Here is a 27,731-nt window from a genome sequence, read left to right as displayed (position 1 = left end):
TCACTTTTACCTCGGCGGTTGTGATGAGAATCGCAAAACTGGACAAGTGCCGACACCCACAGGCCGTGTGTGTTTTATTGGACTTTATGACGACACATCCCTCAGGGGACCAGAAATCGTCGTTTCTCGTATGGTTCCAGTAAACACACACTAGTCTCCCATCAGCTCTCGAGCCCTGTATAAGACAGGAGTTAACAATAACAACTTGCATTTATATGGTGCTTTTAATGTAATATAATACTGCAAGAAGGTTATCAAACAAAATCTGACACCAAGCCGTATAAGGAGAGATTAAGACAGGTGAACGAAAGCTCGGTCAAAGAGGTAGGTTTTAAAGAGTGACTTGAAAGATGAGAGAGAGGCAGAGCGGCTAAAAGGTTTAGGGAGGGAATTCCAGAGCTTAGGGCCGAGGCAACTGAAGGCATAGCCAAAAATGGTGGAATGATTAAAATTGGGGATAGTCAAGAGGCCTGAATTGGAGGAGCACAGAGATCTTGGAGGGTTGTGGGGCTGGAGTTACAGACATAGAGAGGGGTGATGATATGGAGGGATTTGTAAACAAGGATGAGAATTCTAAAATTGAGATGTTGCTTAACTGGGAGCCAATGTAGGTCAGCGGGCACAGGGGTGATGGGGGATCAGGACTTGGTGCGAGTTAGGATGTGGGCAGAAGCGTTTTGGATGAGCTCAAATTTACAGAGTTAACATGATAAATCCGTTGTGGTGTTCCCGACTCTGAGATTTAATTATTTATTTCCCGTTGATACGACGGTGGGATGTAGTCTGAGCGCCGATCCCGACTGATAACACCAGTCCCTCAAACCTTTTTATGTTTCAAAGTGATGTTGACTCTCTCGCTGAGCTCATGCCCATTTTGGTTTCCAATTGTGGCCGAAACTACTCCTGAGTTCAGCTGGTACGGCCTTGACTTTTCCTTCTCAATGAAATAGCCTTTCTGAAGGGAATCCAGTTTGTTATATGAGATGAAAGCAATAGCAACAAGTCCTGTTCAAACATTTGGCAGAAAATATAGTGCAAGTTAGGTTATCTCTGGTCAACAATTTAATAGCACCCTTGCAAACACTTACTATTAGCTCAAGTATGCAACTCATGGCTCAGTGGGCAGCATGCTTGGCTCTGTATCAAAATATTGTGGGTTCATGTCCTTCTCCAGTGACATGAGGGCAAAACCAATGCCGATATTCCAGTGCTACACTGTTTTAGGTGCTGTCTTTTGGATGAGACATTAAACTGAGGCTCCATCTGCCTGCTTGGGCGGATGTAAAAGATCCCATGGACTATGTTGATGAAGAGCAGGGGAGTTCTCCCCAGCGTCCTGGCCAATATTTATCCCTCGATCAATAACACAAAAACAGACTATCAGGTCATTATCACATTGTTGTTTGTGGGAGTTTTGCTGTGTGCAAAATGATGGCCATATTTCCTACAGTACTTCTAAATTACTTCATTGGCTATAAAGTGCTTTGGGACATCCACTGGTCAAATTGGTTGCCACGTTTTCTACATTACAGCAGTAACTCTTGTGTATTTCTGAGGTCATGAAAGATGCTATATAAATGCAAGTCTTTTTCTTTCTTTCAATGCAAAGGGCTCTCATCATTCTGATTAGTGTTGGCAAAGTTGTGAAACTACACAGCCTTTGAGTCCAGCAATGCAGGCAAAAAGAGACATTGAACCAATGGCCAAATAAGGAGCTGAAACGTTACCTTGTTTTCCCTGTGTCACAGTTCTTAAATAAACATCCATTGTGTTTTCCTTTGCGTGGAGCGTTATACTGTCAGGTACTTTTGAACGGTTCTTCAGTTTCCTTGGATGAATGACTCGAACATCAAGATCTACGATTTAAATGGAAAACACATTGATCATCTCAGTTGTAAATGTGACAAACTTTATCCACCTGTTTCTGTTGATGCGATATCTTACAGGCACTAGGCCCCTTATTTCAATATACAAAGTGCCTAATGCCTGTTTCAGGCCAAGGCCCTATACGCCTACCTCTTTCTCTATATTATGACGGGTGGTGCACTTCTGGCCCATCGTGAGTGTGTGCTTCCTGCCTGTCTTAATGGAGATTTAGGTGCCCATTTAGTGTCCTAGTGTCCAAAAAACAGATACAGCCCCATTGAATTTTACGTCACAGTCTCATTCACGCACCAGATTAATACATAGCGCAATGCATGGAATCACACTTCTATTCCCACATTACCCGACTTATTGTGTGCAATAGCACAATCATTCGGCTAACAATATACAATAATCAATACGTCAGTGCACATCAAATGGGGGCCATTTTAAATATATCAAAACTATCTCATGCTGTTTTCGAAATGATACCTCACCTTGCTGCTTAGTGAGAAGATTAATGCGTATTTAACAGAAAGCAACAGAAGGTGCCGTGAGAATCCCCTGCTCCCTCAGAATCATTGGCTTGCAGAGATCTGCGCCTCCATTCATAGCTCATTTATCATGGGGTCATGCTGTGATAATTCAGGGCAATTTCCCTCTCGCCCGCCTATTGCCTTGTGATCCAGCAAGTGGAAGCAAAGGAGCACATTCCAGAGATGGGGCCTCCACATTATCCAGAGATAAAAGGCCCACTCCACAGTTTCCCCACTACGGCACAATTGAAATCAGGAACGCGCTGTGCAAGAAATTGCAGGCGTTGACCCTGTCCCATCAGTCCATGCGTTACTGCGTGACAGAGATTGGACCTCAAGCAAGGCACAAATTGGGGAAACAATGAGTAACACTGGACCAATTTCCAGAAAATAAAAAGACTTGCATTTCAATAGCATGGTTCAAATCCTCAGGACATCTGAAAGCACTTTACAGCCAATAATGTACTTGTAATACTGTTTGTAATACAAGTCGTGGGAGTCAGTTGCCAGTGTTCGCCAGAGCTGGCGGGCAGCCATAAAGACGGGGCTAAAGAGTGGCGAGTCGAAGAGACTTAGCAGTTGGCAGGAAAAAAGACAGAGACGCAAGGGGAGAGCCAACTGTGTAACAGCCCCGACAAACAAATTTCTCTGCAGCACCTGTGGAAGAGCCTGTCACTCTAGAATTGGCCTTTATAGCCACTCCAGGCGCTGCTTCACAAACCACTGACCACACTCAGGCGCTTACCCATTGTCTCTCGAGATAAGGAGGCCAAAGAAATACTGAAGCACCGTTGTAATGAAGGAAATGTGGCAGCCAATTTGTGCACAGCAAGGTCCCGCAAACGGCAATGTGATAATGGCCACTGTTTTAGAGATGTTGGTTAAGCGATAAATAGGTTCACTAAACTGGTTCCTGGGATGAGGGGACGGTCCGATGAGGAGAGAGTAGACTAGGCCTACGTTCCCTAGAATTTAGAAGAATAAGAGGTGATCTCATTGAAACATTGTTTGACAGGCTAGATCCAGAGAGGCTGTTTCCCTGGCTGTGGAATCTACAGCATGAAGTCACAGTCTCAGAATAAGGAGTTGGCCATTTAAGACTGAGATGAGGAGAATTCTCCTCACTCAAAGGGTTGTGGACCTTTGGTTTTCTCTACCCCAGAAAGCTGTGGATGCTCAGTAATTGAGAATATTCAAGAGAGAGGTCAGTAGATTTTTGGGTACTATGGGAATCAAGGACTATGGGAATAGTACGGGAAGGTGGAGTTGAGGTCGATCAGTCAGGATCTCATTGAATGGCGGAGAGGGCTTGAAGGGCCGAATGGCCTACTCCTTCTCCTATTTCTTATGCTCTTACATTGGCTCGGGCACTGGGGAGAACTCGTCTGCTCTTCTTCGAATCAATGCTATGGGATTTCCACCTGAGAGGGCATTGTTACATAATAATTGTAATATGGGGAGATAAAATTCTGAAAATTCCGAAAAATCTGAAAACAGATTTGAGTTACTGTGTGAGCACCTTTTCTATATTAAAAATAGCTGTGCAAATCCTCGCTGTGTTTCGACCATACCTAAATTTGGGGTTGATATGCTCTTTGTTCCTTCACTAGGTGACGCCAGTGCAGCAGTTAACGTGAAACTTTCCATGGCGTTCAAGAAGACTGAAGTTGACTGCAGTTGCGTCCCGGAACTGTTAGCAAGAAATGTCATTCCAAAGTTTGTGACATGCTGTGGATGAGATATAGTTATTGATTTATAACTGTGTTTCCTTCCCCGCTCCACTCATGAAAATATTGGCGCAAACTTTCACTGCCCCATTGGGTAAGCGATTCTCCTGAGATTTGTTCATTTTGAACCCGTGTCCTCTAGTTCTACCTACACAGCTCAAGTTCAACATTTGGCATCAATATCGCCAGCATCTCTCAGTATTTTGAAAAGCAGGATCATATTATCCTCTCAGCCTTTTATGTCTTAGAATGAAAACAGATTCAGTTCCGTCGGTGCCTTCCTATGACTCAGCATCCCTAGATTCATTCTTGTTCTCCTCTTGTATCTTTCCCAGTGCATCACTGCCCTTCGGAGAGTGAGTTAGAATTATACGTTACAAGTCATTTGTACAGCTGCTCCATGCCAGTATAAATGCTCCACCTAAGCCTCCTCCCATCCCTCTTCACTTAACCCTATCAACATATCCTTCTATTCCTTTCTCCCTCATGTGTTTATCTAGTTTCCTCTTAAGTGGAACTATACTATTCACCTCAATCACTCCTAGTGGTAGCAACTGCTGTATTCTAACCAGTCTCTGGGTAAAGAATTTTCTCTTGAATTCCCTAACTAGATTTATTAATGACTATCTTATATTTATGTCCTCTAGTTTTGGACTTCCCCACATCGTTTCTACATCTACCCTAACAAAACCTTTGACTAATTTTAAAAACCTTGACTAGGTCAATCCTCTGTCTTAACTTTTCTAAAGAAAAGAACCCCAGCCTATTCGACCTTTTCTGATGGGTACAACCTCTCAGTTCTGGTATCATCCTGGTAAATCTTTTTTGCACCTTCTCCAGTGCCTCTATATCCTTTTATAAAGGAAGGTTGATTCTTAGCACATGCATATACGGACGCCGATGAATACGATGACGACACCAGCAAAGACATGCTGAGCCAAGTCGACCTGACCAATCTGCCACCAACCCGTCTTAAATTGAGAAGGCCATTTTGGACCGTCGCTGAAGCTCTTCGGCGATCTCCCCTCAGTCTTGCTGATCGATTGTGCAATGCTTGGAAGAACTGCGCAAAACCAAATGGACTCTTTATAGAGGACCCTGCGGTACAACACGAAGGAGCAAACATTCCTCGCAAACATACGAACATACAAACATACGAATTAGGAGCAGGAATAGGCCACTCGGCCCTTCAAGCCTGCTCTGCCATTCAATAAGTTCATGGCTGAGCTGGTTACTCCACATTTCCACCTACCCCTCCTAACCTTCCACCCCCTTGCTTATCAAGAAGCTATCTACCTCTGCCTTAAACATATTCAAAGACTCTGCTTCTACCGCCTTTTGAGGAAGAGAATTCCAAAGACTCACAACCACGACCCTCTGAGAGAATAAATTTCTCCTCATCTCTGTCTTAAATGGGCGACCCCTTATTTTTAAAACAGTGATCCCTAGTTCTAGATCCTCCCACAAGGGGAAACATCTTTTTCACATCCACCCTGTCAAGCCCCCGCCCCCTCAGGATCTTATATGTTTCAATCAAACACTGGACAAGCATCACCGGCCTCAACACTGGTAGATGCTGCCACCTTCACTGTAGGTGGAAGATTCAAGATTTTCATCATGTGACTGCGGAGCCCCTAATTAGCCCCTGGAGCACATCATCGAAGACTGCATTCAGAGGAAATTCGCAGGCAGTTTACAAGATATTCACTGGAAGCTTTGGCCTGCATATCTGGCTTAAGTATCGATATGGAAGAAGAACTGCATTCAACACCACCCAAAGACACACTAACCTCTCCTTTCTACCAATGTCTCTACTTCAGTTAGTAGTTGGCCATTCATGTCCACTGAGACAGTCTGTATGGCAGGAAATATTGACTTTCCCTGTGCTAACATCACATTAACAATGACTTACCCACAAGCTTCAACCACCATCTAACTGCTCAGAAACTGCAGCAATATTAATTGGATCTTGTCAACAGGCACTGTTATTTTCCCAACCTTGCCCAACTCCATCCTTGCTTCAGCTCATCTGTTGCTGAAACCCTCATCCTTGTCTTTGTTACTGATAGACTCAACTATGCACTCCTGGCCAATCTCCAGTCTCCCACCCTTCATAAACATGAGCTTACTCAAAATCTGTATCTTAACTTGCACCAAGTTACATTCACCCATTATCCCTGTGCTCGTCCTGACTCCCGGTTCAGCAAAGCCTCGATTTTAAAATTTTCATCCTTATTTTCAAATCCCTCCATGGCCTTACCCCTCCTTATCTCTGTAACCTCCTCCAACCCCACAACCCTCGGAGATATCAGCGCTCATTTAATTATTGACTTGTGAGCATCACCACTGCTGTGCACCAGCCCCCAACCCCCCCCCCCCCCCCACAATATATCACCAAATGCAAGACACAGTGTGAAGTTGGTACGGTTTTTGCCAATGTTAAGATTACAGTACTTGATATACTTACTTTTAACGTAACAGAATTTGGTCTTGATTTGTGGTTAGGCTTATTTTGTTGACATAGCCCCTCTGCAAATGTCAGGGTGGGCTTGATTTCAGGGCAAAATGGATCTGCTGTAGGCTTTATGGTAAAGAAAAGAAAGAATCTCATCAAAAGCATAGTCTTGGTCTAGATCACGGCAAATGCAGCATCCCCATTCGACAATGGATAGCACTCTTGCTGTTCAGTCAGAAGGTTATGGGTTATGGGTTCAAGTCCCACTCCAGAGACTTGAGCACACAATCCAGGCTGAGGTACTGAGGGAATGCTGCAGTGTCGGAAGGGTTTGGTTGAGAGTTTTAATCAAGGCCCTGTTTGGCCTTTCAGGCAGAATTAAGGGACTCCATTGCATTATTTTGAGGAAAAGCTGGGGAGCTCTCAACCAACATCACTAAAACCAAAGGATCTGATCGTCTTTCTCTCCCAGATTTACAAGGAAGATAATTCGCTGTGCTAGATTGGAATTCCAAAAGGATGAGACCAAATGTGCTGAAGGGACACTAGTTACACTCATGTACTATGGACTCCTCGGAGGTTTGCAAGCGTGTCGTTTTGACCACTTATGCTAACGTTAGCGTGACTAGATTGACGTTCCTCATGGAATCCCAGTGTGTTGTATCTTTCATAGATTTAATCCCATACGACAAACGTCGGTACAGTATGTCATTGCATTCTGTGTGTATGCTGTTGAAAGTGAGGATAGCTGCTACCATTTGTTTTGTAGGCTCATTAGCGTTGTTGATTATACTCCAGGCACAAGAGCTCATTGGTTCTCTGTCGCAGTCAAAGTCTCATATACCCATTGTGGAATAATTAGTAACATATGGTTACACATTTAAAATGTTACTATGGCGATTCTACCTGGTACACCTATGCTCATACCAGCTGGTTGAGGACATCTGACCCAGCAAGGACTAGAGATTTAAGCAAGAGCCTCCCTCGTCTGACATTAATGACAATTATCGTGAAAATGCTTCGGTTTAAAAACACCTTTTTTTTTGGTTTCTATCATAGAGAAATACTGGGAAATTTTAATGGAACGATATTTAGCATATTACTGAGGATGAGAGTCTAGAGAAGCTGGGATTGTTCTTCTTAGAGCACAGGATGTTAAGGGGTGTTCAAAATTGTGAGAGGTTTCGATAGAGTGAATATGGAGTTGTTTTCCCTGCCAGCAGGTCAGAACAAAACACAGATTTAAGATAATTGGCAAAAGAACAAGAGGAGGCATAAGGAAACATTTTTTAAAAACACATCAATTTGTTATGATGCACTGCCTGGAAGGATGGTGGAAGCAGATTTAATAGTAACTGTAAAAAGGGAATTGAATAAATATTTGAAGCAGAAACATTTTCAGGGCTATAGGAAAGAGCAGGGGATTGGGGACAACTGGAAAGCCTTTCAAAGAGCTGGCACAGGCACAGTGGGCTGAATGGCTTCTTTAATATATTTTAATGATTCTATTATATTTTTCTAGAATGTGCCACGAAATTAGGTAATATCTCACTTTTAACATTCTCATCCTTATTTTCAAATCCCTCCATAGCCTTGCCCCTCCCTATCTCTGTAATCTCTTCCAGCCCTACAACCCTCTGAGATCTCTGCGCTCCTCCAGTTCTGGCCTCCTAACCGTCCCTGATTTTCAGCGCTCGACTGTTGGTGGCCACTGCCTAGGCCCTAAGCTCTGGAATTCCCTCCTTAAAGCCTCTCCGCCTCTTTACTCTCTCTTCTCATTTGAGACACGCCTTAAAACCTACACAGACCCATAGGCAAATTACGGCACAGAAGGAGGCCATTCAGCCCGTCGTGTCCGTGCCGGCCAAAAAAAAACTAGCCGCCCAATCTAATTCCACCTTCCAACACCTGGTCCAACGCCTTGCCAGTTACAGCTTTTCAAGTGCGTGTCCAGGTACCTTTTAAAAGGATTGAGGGTTTCTGCCTTCACCACCATTCCTGGCAGTGAATTCCAGACACCCACCACCCTCTGGGTGAAAGCATTTTTCCTCATGTCCCCTCTAATCCTTCTACCAATCACCTTAAGTCTTTGCCCCCTGGTAATTGACCTCACCGCTAGGGGAAACAGGTCCTTCCTGTTTACTCTAGCTAGGCTTCTCATAATTTTGTACACCTCTATTAAGTCACCCCTCAGCCTCCTGTGTTCTAATGAAACCCTCCCCAGTCTATCCAATCTTTCCTCATAGCTGCAACATTCAAGCCCTGGCAACATTCTTATAAATCTCCTCTGTACTCTCTCCAGAGCAATTATGTCCTTCCTGTAATGTGGTGACCAGAACTGTACGCAATACTCCAACTGTGGCCGAACCAGTGTTTTATACAGTTCCAGCATCACATCCCTGCTTTTGTATTCTATACCTGGGCCAATAAAGGAAAGCATTCCATATGCCTTCTTCACCACTCTATCTACCTGTCCTGCCACCTTCAGGGACCTGTGGACATGCATTCCAAGGTCTCTCACTTCCTCCGCCCCTCTCAATATCCTCCCGTTTATTGTGTATTCCCTTGTTTTATTTGCCCCCTCCAAATGCATTATCTCACACTTCTCCGGATTGAATTCCATTTGCCACTTTTCCTCCCACTCAACCAAACCATTGATATCATTCTGGAGTCTACAGCTATCCTCTTCACTATCAACTACACCGCCAATTGTTGTGTCATCTTTAAGCTAGCTTTTGTTCACCTGTCCTAATATCTTCTTATGTGGCTCGGTGAGAAATTTTGTTTGATAATGTTCATGTGGCGTGCCTTGGGACACTTTACTACTAAATACACTATATAAATGTAAGTTGTTTTAGTGCATGAATGCTTAATAGGCTCCTGGGGAGTTTTTCCGCTGTGTTTTAATGGGGCGATTGACTTGTCATATGGGCCGCCATTAGAATAGTGGGGAGAAGATTTCCGCACAAGTGTGTTCAGTGCTCTCATGAGCTATTATCCCATGGAGAAAGTTCAAAGCCACACTTCCTTCTGACAAACCTGCATGAATAAATATTAAATTACCTGCAGAGATTGGGAATAACACTTCTCAACGATGGACTGGTCCTTCAGGAGGCCAGATAGACATTGCAAAAACGGATCTGTGAAAGGGACAATGGCAAATTAGAAATGTGTGCGCGTCAACTGGGCATTCCAGCAGAATATTTAGAATGATATTAAATAATATTTATGTGAACTGTAAGAAACTATATCATGAAATATCAAAATATTAAGTGGATTTTGTGTTACGGAGGCTGAGGTTTTATGATTTGACATTCCTTGATCTCAGTCCAGGCTTGCTGCTGTGCGCCTCCCACACTGAGACTGGCACTTTCCTGGTTTGCACAGCCCATTTCGTTCCTGACTAAACTAGCTCGGCTATTGAGGAACTCCCTCTTTGCCCAAGTTCATGCTTCCTATGTTGCAGTGAAGCTTTGACGCAGCTCTCTAATATGGCAATAGCAGCTAAAAATGAGAAAGTTAGGATTATGGGCATAGAAATTCAGGCGTGCCCGCCTTTGGGGTCAAAGGGGATGCAAGGAAAGTGGGAAGGGGTTGGCAGTGGTGATGAAGGTGGGAGCAGAGGGAGCAGTGAATGGCAGAGCTTCACATTCTGTGGCTGTGGGGTCGGAAGAAGCACTCATACTCCTCCTGGCTCCATGATCAGTTCAGCATATTTTAGATGCTTACCTTGCTGGCTGCAACCTGCAGCGGTCCCTTTTAAGGGCAGCCTGTTAGGCTGAATGTTGACCTGGTTTTCTTGAGTGCAGCCAACTCCAGCTACCTCAGGGCCCGTATTGGGGGCCTCAAACAGGCATTCAGCCTCTTGTTTTTATGTGCAAAGGACCAACGCCTGTTTCAGACATGAGCACCGCACGCCGATTTTTGACCTTATCAATATGGCGGGCGGCACACTTACAGCTCATAATGGGCAAGTGCTTCCTGCCTGCCATAGTGGGGGCTTAGTAGGCCATTTAATGCCCGAGAAACAAATGCTCAGACGAACCTCCAGGCCAAGAGCTGAAATCAGAAGAACTTTTTCACCTTGAGGGGGTTGCAGAATAAGTTACCAGGAAATGACACTGAGGAGGGTAGTAGAAGTATGTTCAAGAGACAATTGGGTGTTTTTCTTTAAGAGCAAAGGAGTTGAAGATATATTGAGAAGGTGGACTGATCAGTGAAAATGGGCACACTTGATGACCAATTCATGTCTCCTGAAAATCCTTCCACCCTTATTGGATATTGATATTATTCTACATTGCATTTTCCATCAATTAATATTGAACAATGTGAATCTTTGGATTTTCTTGCTAAGAGTTCGTTTGTTAGCTTTTGATAAGGTAAAACCTGGTTTAGAAGTACAAATGAAGCTCCCGTTTATGTTGTGGCAAATAGTATCAGGGCTGCAAGGGTCTTGGAGGCACTCATCGATATCTGTAATAAATAGAAGAAACACCATCACTGTACGGGCTGGATTCTGGAGCATCTTTGGACAGAGTATTTTACTATTCCCTGGCCACGGAGGAGGTAGAAGCAATCAGACTCTGTGACTGGCACCAAGTTTACTTGCATAGAGTTGGTTAGACTTTTACAGTACCGACACATGTGCAGGGCATCTCTACTGAGTTTGAATTGAATGGTATTGCACAAGAAAGACGACAGAGCTTAAAGACTTTCTTAGTGTAATGTGAGCTGTTGCCAATGGCATAAGTGATATCGAATTGTCCATCATTATGCATCCTGTCCATTACATTAGCATGTGCAGCATAGAAACATGCCATTCGGCCAATTGCTCCACATGAGCCTCCTCCCACCCTCCGTTATCTCACTCTATCAACATATCCTTCTATCCCTTTCTCCCTCATGCACTTATCCAGCTTCCCCCTAAACACATTGGTAGAATTTCTTCTAGACGTGACGCATTTGTATAGGTCAGTGATTGAAAGAACTGTGCCTTTGATGTGACAGTGCCAGTCTTCAGTGTATGAGCTTAGATGGTCTTCAAAATTTGATGTTTAGCCTGCATTCTGTAACTTGCACTGAGCAACTAAATGACAGAAGGTGAATGACTCGGACAGAAAATACTGGAGACACTCAGAAGGTCAGATAACTCTTTCTCTCTCCAAAGACTGCTAACGTTTCGGGTCACTGACCTGGGTTTCTGAGAGTACTGCCTCATTTCTGGGCACCACACCTCAGGAAGGTTATATTGGCCTTGGAGGGCGTAAGACACAGGTTCACCAGAATGATACCAGGGCTAAAATGGTTCAATTATGAGGACAGATTGCAAAGGCTAGGCTTGTATTCCCTTGAATATCGAAGATTAAGTGATGATCCAATTGAGGTGTTTAAGATGATTGAAGAATTTATGGGATAGATAGAGATAAATCATTTTCCTCTGGTGGGAGGGAGTCCGGAACAAAGAGCCAGAATCTTAGAATTAGATCTAGGCCATTCAGGAGTGAGGCCAGGAAGAACATTTTCACATAAAGGGTAGTGGAATTCTGGAACTTTCTCCCCCAAAAACCTATTGAGGCTGGTGGGGTCAATTGACAATTTCAGAGCTGAGATTGATAGATTTTTGTTAGGAAAGGGTATTAAGGGTCAGGAACCAAGGTGTGTTGATGGACTCAGCCATGATCTAACTGAAGTTTCAACTCAGAGGTGAGAGTCACTAAAATTAACCCCTTGTGAGGGATAGTAGAAAATTCTTAGATCCCCAGAGCCCATGCAAGAGAAGTGAAGGAAACGGGAGTGGGAACAGACTACCCTCCTTACCTTTACATCCTGCGCCGTACCCGGTAAAATTAGTCTTGCCAGAAACCCGAGCAAATCCTTTGTGGCACAGGCAATAGAATCCTCCCATTGTATTGTGGCAGCTTGCGTCATTGCCACATACTGTTGCACTGGTGGAACACTCATCATAATCTGCAACAGAATGTTGGAACGCGTCAACACAGGCTCTGCTTTGCTCGTCGAGTTGATTGAAAGACATCAACACTGGGCGATGGGCTGACGGACTTTGATCCCATTTGCAACACATCAGACAATAACTCTGACAACCCATCCTATGATATCCAGGCATCTTGATTCTATTATGCTATCGCTTTCTACTCAATTACTTCAATTGGCTAGGCCTGAAGATTGGAAAAGTGCTGTGTTTAGGAAGACAAGGGGATAGAACAAAGAGAACAAAGAACAAAGAAAATTACAGCACAGGAACAGGCCCTTCGGCCCTCCAAGCCTGCGCCGATCCAGATCATCTATCTAAACCTGTCGCCTATTTTCTAAGGGTCTGTATCTCTTTGCTTCCTGCCCATTCATGTATCTGTCTAGATACATCTTAAAAGACGCTATCGTGCCCACGTCTACCACCTCCGCTGGCAACGCGTTCCAGGCACCCACCACCCTCTGCGTAAAGAACTTTCCACGCATATCCCCCCTAAACTTTTCCCCTCTCACTTTTAACTCGTGTCCCCTAGTAATTGAATCCCCCACTCTGGGGAAAAAGCTTCTTGCTATCCACCCTGTCTATACCTCTCATGATTTTGTACACCTCAATCAGGTCCCCCCTCAACCTCCGTCTTTCTAATGAAAATAATCCTAATCTACTCAACCTCTCTTCATAGCTAGCACCCTCCATACCAGGCAACATCCTGGTGAACCTCCTCTGCACCCTCTCCAAAACATGTTTGTTTAAAGTTAAATGACTGTCCTGACCATTAAACTCCTGTGGCCAAGCTGTTACCAGGACTTACAAAACAACGGCCAGGGTTCCACCGCATATGGATTGGCTCCCACATCCCTTGGAAATCTGGAAACTGTTACAGAGAGGAAAACCCATTCGCTAACCTGATGATGCTGATAACCCTAGGATTTTCTCCATCAAACACCTTTGTGTGATAATGGTTAAAATGTCGAACAGAATGAGGACATTTCCTTATGTGATAATGGACTGTTCACTAACTCAGTATGTGGAAGTGATCAAATCAAGCACTCTATAGATTTGCAGAAACGGACAAGATTAAGGTATTACAATAAAAAGGTGGGTGGGGGGGGGGGTTGAGTCAATCATTGTCATGGGTGTGATCTTTGTCCTATAGGAAGGTGCGTTTAGGGGCAGACTTTGGCGACTTGCAGGGTAACGGTAGGCAGACTTGATCATCCGCATAGATTGGAATGAACTCCTTCAAGTGATTGCTGGGGTGACTAGTGTTAGAAATTAGGGAGAGTTAAAGGGGACAGTGTATGCGGGTACTGTTCGAAATTGAAGGGAGTTAGAGAACAGCATATGTGAAATTAAAGGGAGCAGTTTACTGACTTTTGTATGTTATCTGTGGTACAATAAACAATTAAAAAAATACTGAGTTGTGAGCCTTGACTATTTTACCCACCCGGACAGGTTCAGGTCAGACCCTGGAATTAGAGTATAAGAGGGAAGGTGCGGGTTCACTTACCTTTAGGTATTGAGAGATATGGAACTAAGGTGGGTAAATGGAGTTAAAATACAGATCACCCAAAAAGTAATTACCACTCACATCCTTAAGGTGAATTTGTATATAATTGTAATGCATTTCATCCTGGGTCTAAACTGTACTCCTAGATTTTCCCCCACTCTGCCATGGGGAGGTCACAGCTTTGATTCATGAGGCACAATCTTAATTTAACTCTCCAGCCTGAAAATCCACAGGATTGGTGGAATGCTGGAATCACACCTCTTCCTGATACTGGCTTCATTGGGACATTGCCTGCAAAACCCACTTTGCATTGATCCTGTGGGTGTCCTGATGGATGGGTTAGGTTAAAGTTTACGCCCTGCCACCCACTCTCCCCAACCATGAGCTTTACTAAGCTAGCTTGTCTTGTTCGTACTGGTAGGAGGGAGTGCTGCAATCACCCACAGCATCTGGAGGTAATCGAGGTCAAGCCAGCCAGGGTTTCCCACTCAACGCTAGGTAGCAACACTGGTGAGACAGTTCGTGTGGAGACATTGGGTGATGAAAGGATGTCGTGTCCCCAACACAAATAGCCGCCTGACACTTACCAATCAGGCTCAGCCATGAAGATCGGCCACTTGGTGAGGGCGGCGGACAATGTACAGGAGGGAAGCAGGAAAAGCTGGAATTGAAAAATGTCGGTAAGAGCAATTTGTACACTTACCGTTACAGGAGGACACTGCAGAACTTCCAAACTGATGATCTCCAGACACCGAGTAATATCCAAATTTACAGGTACAATAGAAGCTCAAAGGAGTGTTGTGACAGATTGCATTGGGCCCACATGGTTCAATTAGACACTTATCCTCATCTGCAACAGACAGAAACATCCATCAGCACATCCTGTAGCCTCACCGATCAGTGCTATCAGCTCTCCCTGTGCAGAGGTGGTAAATGCATCACTCTGTTTAGCATGAAGCAACTCCCTGCATCCTATCTCGAGGATACTCACTAAGGCTTCTTCGACAGCACCTCCCTAACCCGTGACCTCCATCATCTAGAAGGACAAGGGCATTAGATGCATAGGAACACCCCCACCTCCAAGTTCCCCTCCCAGTTGCACACCATCCCGCCTTGGACATATATCATCATTATCTCAGGATAAGGGTTCAAACATTTACGATTGAGATGAGGAGAAATTTCTACACTCGGAGGGTTGTGAATCTTTGGAATTCTCTTCCCGACGGAGCTGCAGATGCTCAGTTGTTGAGTATATTCGAGGTTGACATCGATAAATTCTTGGGAATTAAGGGAATCAAAGGATAGGGAGATAGGGTGGAAAGTGGAGTTGATGTAGCAGTTCAGTATGATCTTACTGAATGGCGGAGCAAGCTGGAGAGATGCATGGCCTCCCACTCCTATTAAGTTATTACAGTCTTTCATTGCCGCTGGGTTGAATGAAGAGAATGTACGGCAAATGAAATCTAATGCAGAGTAGTGTGACGTGATACATTTTGGTCGAAAGAATGAGGAGAGGCAATATAAAATAAAGGATGCATTTCTAAAGCGGTTGGAGGAACAGAGGGACCTGGGGTTATATGTGCACGAACCATTGAAGGTGACAGGACAGGTTGAGAAAATGGTTAATAATGCACAGGGGATCCTGAGCTTGATAAATAGAGGTATAGAGTACAAAAACACGGAAGTTGTGGAGAACATTTGGTTTGGCCTCAACTGAAGTATTGTGTCCAATTCTGGGCACCACACTTTAGGAAGGATGTGAAGGCATTGGAGAGGGTGCAGAAAAGATTCACAGGAATGGTTCTGGGGAGGAGAGACTTCAGTTATGTGGATAGATTGGTGAAGCTGGGGTTGTTCTTCTGAGAGAAGGTAAGAGGAGATTTTATAGAGGTGTTCAAAATAATGAGGGGTCTGAACAGAGTAGATAGGGAGAGACTGTACCCATTGGTGGAAGGGTCAAGAAGCAGAGGACACTGATTTAAGGCAAAAAAAACCAGAAGCGCCACAAGGAAAAAGTTTTTTTTTTACATGGGTGGTTGGATCTGGAATGCGCTGCCTGAGAGTGTGGTGGAGGCAGATTCAATCGTGGCTTTCAAAAGGGAATTGGATAATTATCTGAAGAGAAAAAATTTGCAGGGCTACGGGGAAACGGGTGAGGGAGTGGGACTAGCTGAGTAACTCTTACAGGGAGCTGGCAAGGACCTGATGGGCCAAATGGCCTCTTTCTGTGCTGTAACCATGCTGCGGTTCTATGAAACCCTGGATTTGCTTTGTTAACAATTGAGCAGCTGTACATAGTTTTAAGATGTTCTTTGCCTGTTTTAATTTGCTCTCATGGCAGTTGAGGTTTTTAATCACCATCCTCACTGATGATATGGGAGCACAGACACCACATGGGCTACAGAGGCTCAAGAAGAAGGCCCACCACCTTCTCAAGGACAACTCGGGATGGACAATAAAGGCTGGCCTTGTTAACGCCACAGAAATGAATAATCAAAGAGATCAGGAAAGTGCCAAGTTCTATCCCTGGTCTCAGCTGAGTTAGGTCAACGGATGGGACAGAGTAGAGCAAAACAAGATAGTTTTCAGTGATTGAAAGATGTAGAATGAGGCGGCATAGACACAGGATTAAATTTAGGATCAAAACCTTTTTTACACAAAGGATCGTGAGGCGGCGGACTGCAGTACTGGAGTTGGTGATTGAAACAGAGAGCGTGTCAACATTTAAGACTAGGCGGTTTGAAGAAAGAAGAATAAAGAAATGTGGAAAGAGGACAGGTATATGAGATTAGGACCACTGCTCACATGGAGGGTCAGCACCAACAAGGACTGCTTGGGCCGAATGGCCTATCCACAGATGTGTAGTGGATGGATGGATGAATGGATAGGTGGGCCGGTGGATGAAGGGATGATACCATTTCTGGGTTGTTATTTGGTGCCAGGAATGCGATCAAAGCCCTTACTCGATTTATGAGTAACTTTTTGAAAAGTTTATTGTAACTTTTGAACAATCTGTGGCTGCTTTTCTTGTAAATATTAAAGTTTTAACTGTTTAAAATGTAAAATCTGCACGCATTCTTTGAAAAATAAGAAGTTTCAAACTTACTAGTGCATCCTGTACCTTCAGAACATCTCTGGCTCCAGACACTGCAGAAATAAATCACTGGGGTGGGGGAATGAGATAAAACAGTCTCATGAAATGTTGCTATATTAAACATTATAAATTCACTGATAGTGTTAGTAAGAAAATGAATACAGTGTACCAGCATTACTCTCCTGGATAAATAACAGGCATTAGCAGGCAAATGGCTCAGGGAGAGATGGTGGTGTAGTGGTAATGTCACGGGACCAATAACCCAGAGTCCTGGGTGAATGTCCTGGGGACATACATGGCTTCAAATTCCACCATGGTGGTAGGTGGAATTCAAATTCAATTAACTAATATAAATCTGGAATTAAAAGCTAATCTCAGCAATTGTGCCATGAAACTATCATTGTTTGCCATTAAAAACCCATCTGGTTCACTAATGTCCTTCAGGGAAGGAAATCTGCTGTCCTTACCTGGTCTGGCCTACATGTGACTCCAGACCCACAGCAATGTGGTTGACTCTTAACTGCCCTCTGAAATGGCCTAGCAAGCCACTCAGTTAGGGCAATTAGGGATGGGCAATAAATGCTGGCCTGGCCAGTGATGCTCACATCCCATGAAAGAATAAAAAAGAAGTGGATATATACAAAAGCTGGTGCTGTTCTACTTAGAAGAAGATTAAGAGGAAACTTGATAGAAATGCTCAAAATCACGAGGTTGCTAGACAGAAGAGATAGGGAGCAACTGTTCCCATTGGTGGAAGGGTCAAGAACCAGTGGGCACCAATTTAAGATGACTGGCAAAAGATGCAATGGCAACATGAGGAAAAACTTCTGTTTTACACAGTGAATGTTTAGGATCTGGAATGCACTGCCTGAGAATGTGGTTGAGGTAGGTTCAACTGTGGCTTTCCAAAGAGAATTGGACAATTATCTGAAGAGAAAAAATTTCCAGGGCTACGGGGAAAATGCCGGGGAGAGGGAGTAGGTGAGTTGCTCTTGCAGAGAGCTGGCATGGACACGATGGGCTGAATGGCCTCCTTCTGTGCTGTAACCATTCTATGATTCCACATCACACAAAGAAAACCGTCTCCTTTGATTAAAACTCACGCTAATAACAAATGCTAACATTATGTTGGGGTAGGGCTGCAATGGCTACTGTGCGGCTCAACACATAATGCTCTTACTTCTGAGTCTGAAGATTAAGGGTTCAAATCCTACCTCCAAAGCTGACAGTCCAGTGCATTACTGAGAGAGTGCCACACTGTGGTAGGTGCTGTCTTTTGGATGAGATGTTAAACTATGGTCCTGTCTCAGATCCCATGGCACTATTTGAAACAAAGCAGGGGACTTCTCCCCAGTGTCCTGGGCAATATTCCTCCTTCACTAAGACAGACGATCTGTCCGTTAAGTTCTTGCTGTGTGCAGGTTCACTGCTGCGTTTCTACAGTACAACGGTGACTACACTTCAAAAGTACGTCGTTGGCTGTAAAGCGCATTGGGACGTCCTAAAGTTGCTATATAAATGCAAGTTCTTTCTTTCATTTGGTGTCTTCTGGTGCCTCACCAAGGTGAATGCTCTTCATGTGGGATCTGAGGCAGTGATTGTGAAAAAGCTAGTCAAATATTGGAGACACCAACCCGGTCCAGCCCAATCCCACGATTGCCCCAATGACCACAAAATAGGCACATTTCAGCAGGAGACATGCCTCATAGCGTTCAAAAGTGGGAAAATGGATCAGTTTCCCCAGGTATACTGAGGCCAGCTGTAAAAACATTATTGCTGCAATAAGCGCAGAGCGGGGATCGACCCTAGTGCCTTTCAGCCTTCATAGGCTGAACACCGCACAAGGCAGTGCGTTCCTCAAAAGAGCTTATTTGGAATGTAATGTGGAACTAACTCATTCTAGTCTAATAATCTCCAGTCATGGTACAAAGCATGAGAAAGTATTTACAGTATAGGAACAGGCCATTCGGCCCAACTGGTCCATGCCTGTGTTTATGCTCCATACGGGCCCTCTCGTCATATCACTCTTTCAATATATGTTACTCATCTGACTATGTGTTCTGAATATCACATTTTGGCTTAGATATTATTGCAACAGTCCCAGAGGAGTTGAAACATCGGACTTCCGAATATTTATAAAGGAAATGTAGAACAGCTGCACTTTATCTGCAAGCTTTTTTTGGCTTCCTATTGATGTTTTGACCCTGTGACCTTACCAATTATACACAAACTTTGGGAAGAACAGTACTGGGAATCTACATAACTTACACAGACATGAACACATTGCTTCGGTGTATCTATGAGATATTCAAGGCGATCATAAACACAAAAAAGAGACACACACCGACACACCCACCCACACAAACACACAGGCATGCACCCTCACAAACACCCACACACCTATGCAGACACACACCTACAAAACCACACAGCCTCACAACCACACAGACAGACACCGGCACAAACACCCAACCACACAAACACACACACTCACAGACACACGACCATACAGCTACACACCCACACAAATACAGACCTACACAACCACACATCCATAGAGACACACATTTAAACAGCCACACAGCTACACAGACACTCACCCATGCAGATACAGAAACACACACCCACACAAATATACGCCCACATAAACGCACACCCATACAGACACACAGCCACACACCCATACAAATACAAACTTACACACACACACATACACAGTGGCCTTGATCTTAACGCTAGTTAATATGAAGGCAGTCACATACCCCCTCTGATCCTTCCCATGATCTCTGCACTCCTCCAATTCTGGCCTCTTGTGCATCTAAAATTTTCATTCCTCCATCTTTGGTGGTCAACCTTCAGTTGCCGAGGCCCTAGGCTCTGGAATTCCCTTGCTAAATCTCTCCGTCTCTCTACCTCTCCTCTGTTAAGATGCTCCTTAAAACCTATCTCTTTGACCAAGATTTTGGTTTCTTGCTCTAATATCTCTCTGTAAGGATCAGTGTCAAACTGTGTTTTATAATGCTACTGTGAAATGCCTTGGGATGTTTTACTATGTTGAAGGCGCTATGTAAATGCAGGTCGTTGTTATTGATTCGAACAGGTGAGCGGGAGCCCACCTGGAAGGCAGCAGGGTGTATCTTTAAGCATTGGGCCCCCTTCCCATTGAGCGCATCGTCTTGTTTCCCCTCCCAGCCGACCTCCTGCTGGGAGGTCTTTCTTGCGGCTCCCTGGGGGCGGCCCCCTGCCACAGAATTCCTGCTCCCATCCGACCCCGGGCTCACTGGGTCACCTTCTGCTTTTGGGGTGCGCTTACACTGCAGCACCCTGTAACATCATGGGCCACAGAGACATGCATCAAGAGATCCCAATGGCGTCTTCATGCATTTGTGTATAACTGAGAGATGGAAGATGAAGATATAGCAAATGTTTAGGGTTGGCGATGATCTACTTGGAACATGTTAAGTTCCAGAATGTACAAACACCAGCATCGACCAGTTGGGCCGAATGGCCTGTTTCTGTGCTGTAAATTCACCGTGACACCAGGCACCCAATATCACTGTTGCTTCACTTAATGCTATTCTGCCACTTTCACAAAGCACTGGGGGAAATTACTGCAAGTAACTATCAGTGCTTTCATTTTGGCGACACGCCCAATTTTTCTCTGTTGCAGCCACTCTTCTCTATCTCTCTATTTCTTTGGAACTTTTGCTCTGTTGTTTCTCCGCAGTTGCAAATGCAAATTCTGTTCCCTGCAACCTCACTGTGTTCTATAAAAACCCATTAAATTATTATAACTCATTGTTTCTCAGGCCCTCAAGCTGTGAAAGTCCCCACCTCCCTGAACCTTCCCATCCTTCTAGAATCTTTTAAAGCTTTTAAAGTGTATGTTTACTATCAGATGCCTCTGCATAGAACCTTTAACATCCCACAGTGCTTCACAGGAATGTTTGTCAGACAAAATTTGGCAACATCAGGAGATATCGGTCGAAGAGGTAGGTTTTAAGGAGCATCTGAAAGGAGGAAAGAGAGGTAGAGAGGCGGAGAGGTTTAGAGAGGGAATTCCAGGGCTTAGGGCCTAGACAACGGAAGGCATGGCCACCAATGGTGGGGCGATCAAAATCGGGGATACGCACGAGGCCAGAATTGGAGGAGCGCAGAGATCTCAGAGGACTGTTGGACTGGAGGAGGTTACGGATATAGGGGGGGTGTTTAGTGTCGCCAACTCACCATTTCCCGAATTACTTCATCACCTTTTATATTCCTTTCAACCATGATGATACCCAACAGTTTAGTTGGGTAATTCTGCACTCTCGGCAGAGAATCCTCATTGTGTGTCTTCCAGTGATGAGGCTATGGAAAAGTGGCCTCGAGGGTCATGAATGCAAATACCTCCAAAGAATCTTGGTTCCTCACTTACATTTCTCAATTAGAAAAAAAAAGTAATTTGAATCTATAGTATGACAGAGAAACCACCAACACTTTCTTCTCTCGTCATACCACTTATCCCCAATTATATCATGTCACGGAGTCCACGATGCTCAGGGGAAAATGACAAAGGAGGATGAAACAAATTTATCAAATCGTGAAAGCATTCTAACAGTCAAACACACAAACTTACTGAGAAACGGCAAGCAACAGTTGTTTTTCATCTTTCTGAAGTTCCTTTCTTTGCCAGGAAGACTGGACCATCGAGTTACCAAGGGCTATTTGCAAAGACTTGCATCAGTGTTTTTGTAACACTGTTGTAAGTATTGAGTCACACCGAAAACAAACCAAGCCTGGTCTAACCTTTCTAAACCTATTCTGCTTTCACGGGGGATTCCACTATTAGCCTGATTATTCCCCCTGCAAAACAAAAGAGAGAAAGTAAATCATCTTTATGAAACCCAAGGATCCTTCAGAATATGTTATAATAGAAAACTAAACACTAAAGGCTAAGTGATTATTAACTCGCTTTAAACCTTCCTTTGGCAATTCCATGAGGAAGCTATTGGTTCTAACATTCAGCAAATGATCTTGCTCCAAAACTATCACTTTAAATTAGTTATGATTGAGTTCTCCAACTGCACACAATGTTGAGGTTATATTAGGATGTGACTCACCTCTGCACTTGTTTGTGGTTAACCTAACCTCTGGCTCCAAGGTCAAGCCGAACAAACCCTTACAACAAAAAAAATGTTGAAATCTGTCCCACTATCCTGCATTGATCTGCCACTTCTGTTAGACAAGACCAGACTGCATCTTATCGAAAGCATTATTGTGCCTCCCCAAGTTGTTTCACATCCAACCATAGGCTTGGAAGTGCAGTGACGGTCGTGACGTGGGGTGAAGGGGTTGTGCGAGCGTCTTGTTGTTCTCTGAGCTGCGGGAAATCGTTAAAACCACATCAATCCTCAGCATTTATCCAGTTGGCTGCCTCGCCAAATAGACGGTTTGTGACACCAGCATAATGTGGTCTCTGCAGGCATGCACATGTTAGAAGCCAGAGACATCCAGAGGCAAAATCCCAGCCCTTCTCTTCATTGGAAAATAGCCACAAGCAGTCTAGCCAGCAGTGCTACTGGATAGGTGTCATGTTGTGGAAATGCTACTGGACTAGTAATCCTAGGTTAATGTTCTGGCCTACATGTGACTCCAGACCCACAGCAAGCCACTCTGTTTAAGGGCAATTAGGGATGGGCAACAAATGCTGGCCTTGCCAGCGACGCCCACATCCCATGAAAGAATTTTTAAAATTTGCTGTCCGACAGTAGCTCTTAAAGGACTGCTATTTGTTCTCAAAGAGGAGCCCATTTATCTTGAGGTGACGAGAAACACGTGGTCACTAGTAGGAATGTGGCACAACTGACCTATTCAATGTCCACATTTTTGAGTCACTGCTGCAGTGGGAAAAACTGAGAACAAGAAGGGGGCAGTTTTACTTCACAAAATTCAGCAAAGTCACCCTTTTTGTGAAAGGTGAGTGTAAGCAGCATGGAGGCAGGTGCCAAACAACTGAGTGCTGTCTTCAGACCGAATAAGAAAGAAGCTTTGCTTGTAGCAGGGGACTAGGTACTTATAAGCTCCTTTTCGCACATCTTTGCTCTGCCTTTCAGATGAGATAATAAAGCAAGGTTACATCTGCTCTCTCAGTTGGAATCTGTGGCACCATACAAAAAAGAGCAGGGAAGTTCCCCCATGTTCTGGACCATATTTATTGCTCAACCAACATCACTGAAAACAAATGATCTGGTCATTATCACATTGCTGTCTGCGGGAGCTTGCTGTGCACAAAATGGCTGCCCTGTTTCCTACCTTTCAGCAGTGACTACACTTCCAAAAGTACTTAATTGGCTGTAAAGCACTTTGGGATGTCCTGAGGTCATGGTAAATATAAACATGTTCTTTCTTTCTCAGAATGAAATATAGTGGTCAATCCCGATAAAACTCTAGTAAGAATGTGTAAGTGATCAGCAGTGGCTGAGTTACCAGAATCACATAAAAAAAAAATTAAATATTAAATGTCTGATGAAGTGATCGCATCAAAAAGTGGAGCCAGGACCATTACATGCGTGTAATGTTTCAGGCACCAGGAGTTGGGACCTGAATTCAATTTATTAAAATAATTACTACATTCTCCCTGCATGGTTCTCATCCAGGGAGGGTCATCAATGCACATGGCAGGGGATCCAAGAGTGAGAGATGATAACGGTGTGGCGAGGGCAATGGGACATCTGGGACCTTAGGTGAACAACGGGTCAAATAGTGTCTCTCCTTAACCAATGAGATTAAAGGATTGGGAAAGAGGGTGAATGAGAGTGGGTGAACCCAATGTCAAATCAGGTACAGACAGAGAAATAGAGAGGAAGAAAGACTGGTTTAAGAAAGAGAGAAAAAGGAGATAGAAAGGAAAAGTAGGAAAATTAAAAAGAATTAAATTTGTAATCCTCCTAAAGTAATGCACAACCTGAAGGAATGAGACTCCACACTTATAATATCACTTTCTGGGGCAGAGAGGGTGATTGGCAGCCATTAACAATTAGCACATCATAGAAGGGTACTTCCACACTTAAATACTAGACTTAACTTTCAGTGACAAGTTTAATGGACAATTAATGCGCAAATGCATTAATTTCATAAAAATCAAGGCACGGTTGATGGCGAGCTGATGTTTTTTTGCAGAGCTAACTTTCTCCATATTCGCATAGATCAATACTTATCTGGCCCTATATCCTTTTATTCTTGACAAATCATCCAGCAATTGATGGCGATTCGCGATTCAAGTCTATCTTGTTCTCACCACAATTTGCTGGCCAATTTTCACATTATTAGCAGCAAGAATCAATCACATGCCAGTATTTGTCTCAGCAAATTCTGGTTCTATAGCCCCTTGTTCTTGATTCCCCCACTGAAGGAAATAGTTTCTCTATATCTACCCTATGAGCACATGTTGTGACTCTGTGGACAGCAGGAACAGAAAATTGTCACGGGTAAGGGGGCAGATCTATCCCCTTTGATGCTGAATTGGGCAATATTCTCCTGGAAAAGATACATCAGAGGAGGGTAGTGATATCTGGAGCACCTGAATAATCCAATGTGCAGCATGATCCTTACAAGCAGCAACCACAACAGCCCTATCCTACTTTCTTGCCAACCTTCCTACATATATGGGGGCTAATCTTGCCCATCTCCTTTCTGTCCAACTCAGACCCTTTCACCCTCTTCAGTACTGACCCTATGAACTCTGCCAAAGTCTTTGAACATGCTGTTGCCTCCAAAATCCGTGCCTATCTTCCCCAGGACTCCATGTTTGAATCCCTCCACTCCAAACACAGTATCAAAATGGCTATCAAAGTCACAAATGACATCCTACGTGACTGTGACAAAGGTAAATTATCCCTTCTCATCCTTCCCGACCTGTCTGCAGCCTTTGACACAGTCGACCAGACCATCTTCCTCCAATGTCTCTCCACCATCGTCCAATTGGGTGGGTCTGCCCTTGCCTACTTCCTTTCTTATCTATCTAATCGTAGCCAGAGAATCACCTACATTGACTTCTCTTCCCTCTCCCTCACTGTTACCTCTGGTGCCCCTAGGATCTGTTCTTGGCCTCCTCCTATTTCCCATGCTACCTCTCTGCGACATCATCCGAAAATACAACATCAGGATCCACACGTACGCTGATGACACCCAGCTCTACCTCACCACCACCTCTCCCGACCTCTCCACTGTCTCTAAATTGTCACACTGTTCATCTGACACCCAGTATTGTATGTAAACCCTGTCAATAGCTCTGTTCCCTAGCTGCAGACTCCATCACTCTCCCTGGCAACTGCCTGAAGTTGGAGCAGACAGTTCACAAACTTGGTATCATACTTGGCCCTGAGATGGGCTTCCAATCACATATCCGCACAGACACTACGACCGCCTATTTCAACCTGCATTTTAATGCCGGGCTGTGCCCCTGACTCCGCTCATCAGGTGCTAAAACCCTCATCCGTTCCTTTGTTACCTCTAGATTTGACTATTCCAATACACTTCTGGCTGGCCTCCCACATTCTACCCTCCCTAAACTTGATGTCATCCAAAACTCTGTTGCCTGTGTCCTAACTCGCAGCAAATCCCGTTCACCTATCACCTCTGTGTTTGCCATTGGCTCCCAGTTGAGCATTGCCTCAATTTTAAAACTCACATCCTTGTCTTCAAATCCCTCGCCCCTCCCTATCTCTACAATCTCCTCCAACCCTCCAATTCTGGCCCCTTGAGTATCCCTGACTTTATTGTTCTAACATTGGTGGCCATAACTTCAGCTGTCAAGGGCCTAAGCTCTGGAATTCCCTCCCTAAACCTCTCCAACTCTCCTCCTTTTAGATGCTCCTTAAAACCTACCTCTTTGACCAAGCTTTTGGAAATTGGCCCTAATATCTCCTTATGTGGTTTGGTGTCAATTTTTATTTGATTATGATCCTGTGAAGGACCTTGGAACATTCTAATATATTAAAGGCACTATATAAATATCAGTTGTTATTGTTGATCATATTCTAACAGCACAGCTTAAGTGATAAAAGTTGGCAAATACTGCCTGGGATACAGGAAAGAATTTGTTTTATTTTTGGTTAGCATATTTTCTCCCTTCCTGCCTTCCTCTTTTCTGTCTTAGTCTCAACGTGTGGTTAAAAATTTGATAAGGGCAGTTAGGGTTGGCCAATAAATGATGTCCTAGCCAGCGACGCCCACATCCCACGGACGAATAATAATAATCGCTGAATCCTCTACTATTAACATCCTGGGGGTTACCACTGACCAGAAACTGAACTGGAGCAACCACATAAATACTGTGGCTACAAGAGCAGGCCAGTGGCTGGGAATTCTGTGGTAACTCACTCCGCTTGATTAGCACCCCATCCACAAACATTCACTTCTTCCACCACAGACACACAGTAGCAGCAGTGTGTACCATCTATAAGATGCACTGCAGCAACGCACCAAGGCTCCTTAGACAGCACCTTCCAAACCCGCGACCTCTACCACCTAGAAGGACAAGGGCAGCAGATGCATGGGAACACCACCACCTGCAAGTTCCCATCCAAGCCACACACCATCCTGATTTGGAACTATATCGCCGTTCCTTCACTGTCACTGGTTCAAAATCCTGGAACTCCCTTCCTAACAGCACTGTTGGTGTACTTACCCCACATGGACTGCAGCGGTTCAAGAAGGCAGCTGACCACCACCTTCTCAAGGGCAATTAGGGACGGGCAACAAATGCTGGCCTTGCCAGTGACACCCACATCCCATGAAACAAATAAAAAAAACGAATCCCTTCACACATTGAATTAACAATAATGGTTCATCCTTAAGCGCTAATGATTGGCTTGATTTACTATCACCAGCGTACTGCTTTCTCCATCATCGCAACATGTCAGTACCTACGTGACAGTACAAGCTTGGGAACTGCTGGAGTTGTGAATTTGTTCCTCATCTAGAGAAGCCAGTACTTTCAGATGAGCCGTGATCTGATTGAATGGTAGAACAGGCTCGAAGGACTGAATGGCCTCCTCCTACGTTCCTGTTCTTCAATAAGAGCTCAACACAAATGCTACTGCCTGTAATTCTGTGCTTGGTAAATAGGTGTGAGCAGGACTACTGATAGTGAGGCGATTGGCTTGATTTTAATGCAAGGCGCTAAGCATTCCAGGGCTTGTGTATTTTAACACCCAGATCTCATTTAACTGCTGCTGGTCTGCTTACCCATTGGAATGGACATGAACGGGGCACTGTTCATCTTCCCGCAGTGATCATCGGGCGGCAAAGCGATACCTGCCAACTTCCGGGTAAGTGGTGTGCAGGATTTCTAGGGAAGGTAAGGGTTTGGGGGGGCGGTGGGGGCAGGGGAGGAGAGCTGGGCGAGTCCACAGCAGGGAGGGATCCCACTCGGGCCTTGATACAATTTACATTGGGCTCCTACTGTCATAATGGGACACTGATTTGCAGATCTTTGTGAGGCTCCTGCCCGTTTTAGCCTGGCACCTCATTTGCCCACAAAACCCTGTGGGTTAAAAATCAGAAATAGACAGGATC

The 27,731-nt window shown here is 44.4% G+C and overlaps 1 protein-coding gene across 3 annotated transcripts in view; it reads right to left on the bottom strand.

The window, feature by feature from the left end:
• Positions 1 to 22,428, bottom strand: part of LOC137355616 (adhesion G protein-coupled receptor E3-like) — a 42,574-nt gene extending 20,146 nt beyond the window's left edge. For 2 of the 3 annotated variants that reach the window (XM_068020954.1, XM_068020955.1), the window contains exons 1-12: positions 22,274 to 22,428; positions 21,790 to 22,016; positions 17,184 to 17,240; positions 14,781 to 14,927; positions 12,399 to 12,548; positions 10,932 to 11,054; positions 9,645 to 9,721; positions 6,594 to 6,707; positions 3,971 to 4,127; positions 1,728 to 1,856; positions 824 to 1,005; positions 11 to 175 (exon numbers count right to left, since the gene is read on the bottom strand). In XM_068020954.1, coding sequence (XP_067877055.1) covers positions 11 to 175; positions 824 to 1,005; positions 1,728 to 1,856; positions 3,971 to 4,127; positions 6,594 to 6,707; positions 9,645 to 9,721; positions 10,932 to 11,054; positions 12,399 to 12,548; positions 14,781 to 14,927; positions 17,184 to 17,240; positions 21,790 to 21,820 — 1,332 coding nt within the window. In that variant the 5' untranslated portion in view covers positions 21,821 to 22,016; positions 22,274 to 22,428. The remainder of the gene's footprint in view (positions 1 to 10; positions 176 to 823; positions 1,006 to 1,727; positions 1,857 to 3,970; positions 4,128 to 6,593; positions 6,708 to 9,644; positions 9,722 to 10,931; positions 11,055 to 12,398; positions 12,549 to 14,780; positions 14,928 to 17,183; positions 17,241 to 21,789; positions 22,017 to 22,273) is intronic. The other variant, XM_068020956.1, reaches the window with a different exon arrangement.
• Between the last annotated feature and the right edge of the window lie 5,303 nt (positions 22,429 to 27,731).

This window comes from Heterodontus francisci, chromosome 43 (genome assembly GCF_036365525.1).
Source record: "Heterodontus francisci isolate sHetFra1 chromosome 43, sHetFra1.hap1, whole genome shotgun sequence".
Lineage (NCBI taxonomy): Eukaryota > Metazoa > Chordata > Chondrichthyes > Heterodontiformes > Heterodontidae > Heterodontus > Heterodontus francisci.
Note: the sequence above shows the minus strand (reverse complement) of the source record. Positions and strands in the feature narration are given on the sequence as shown.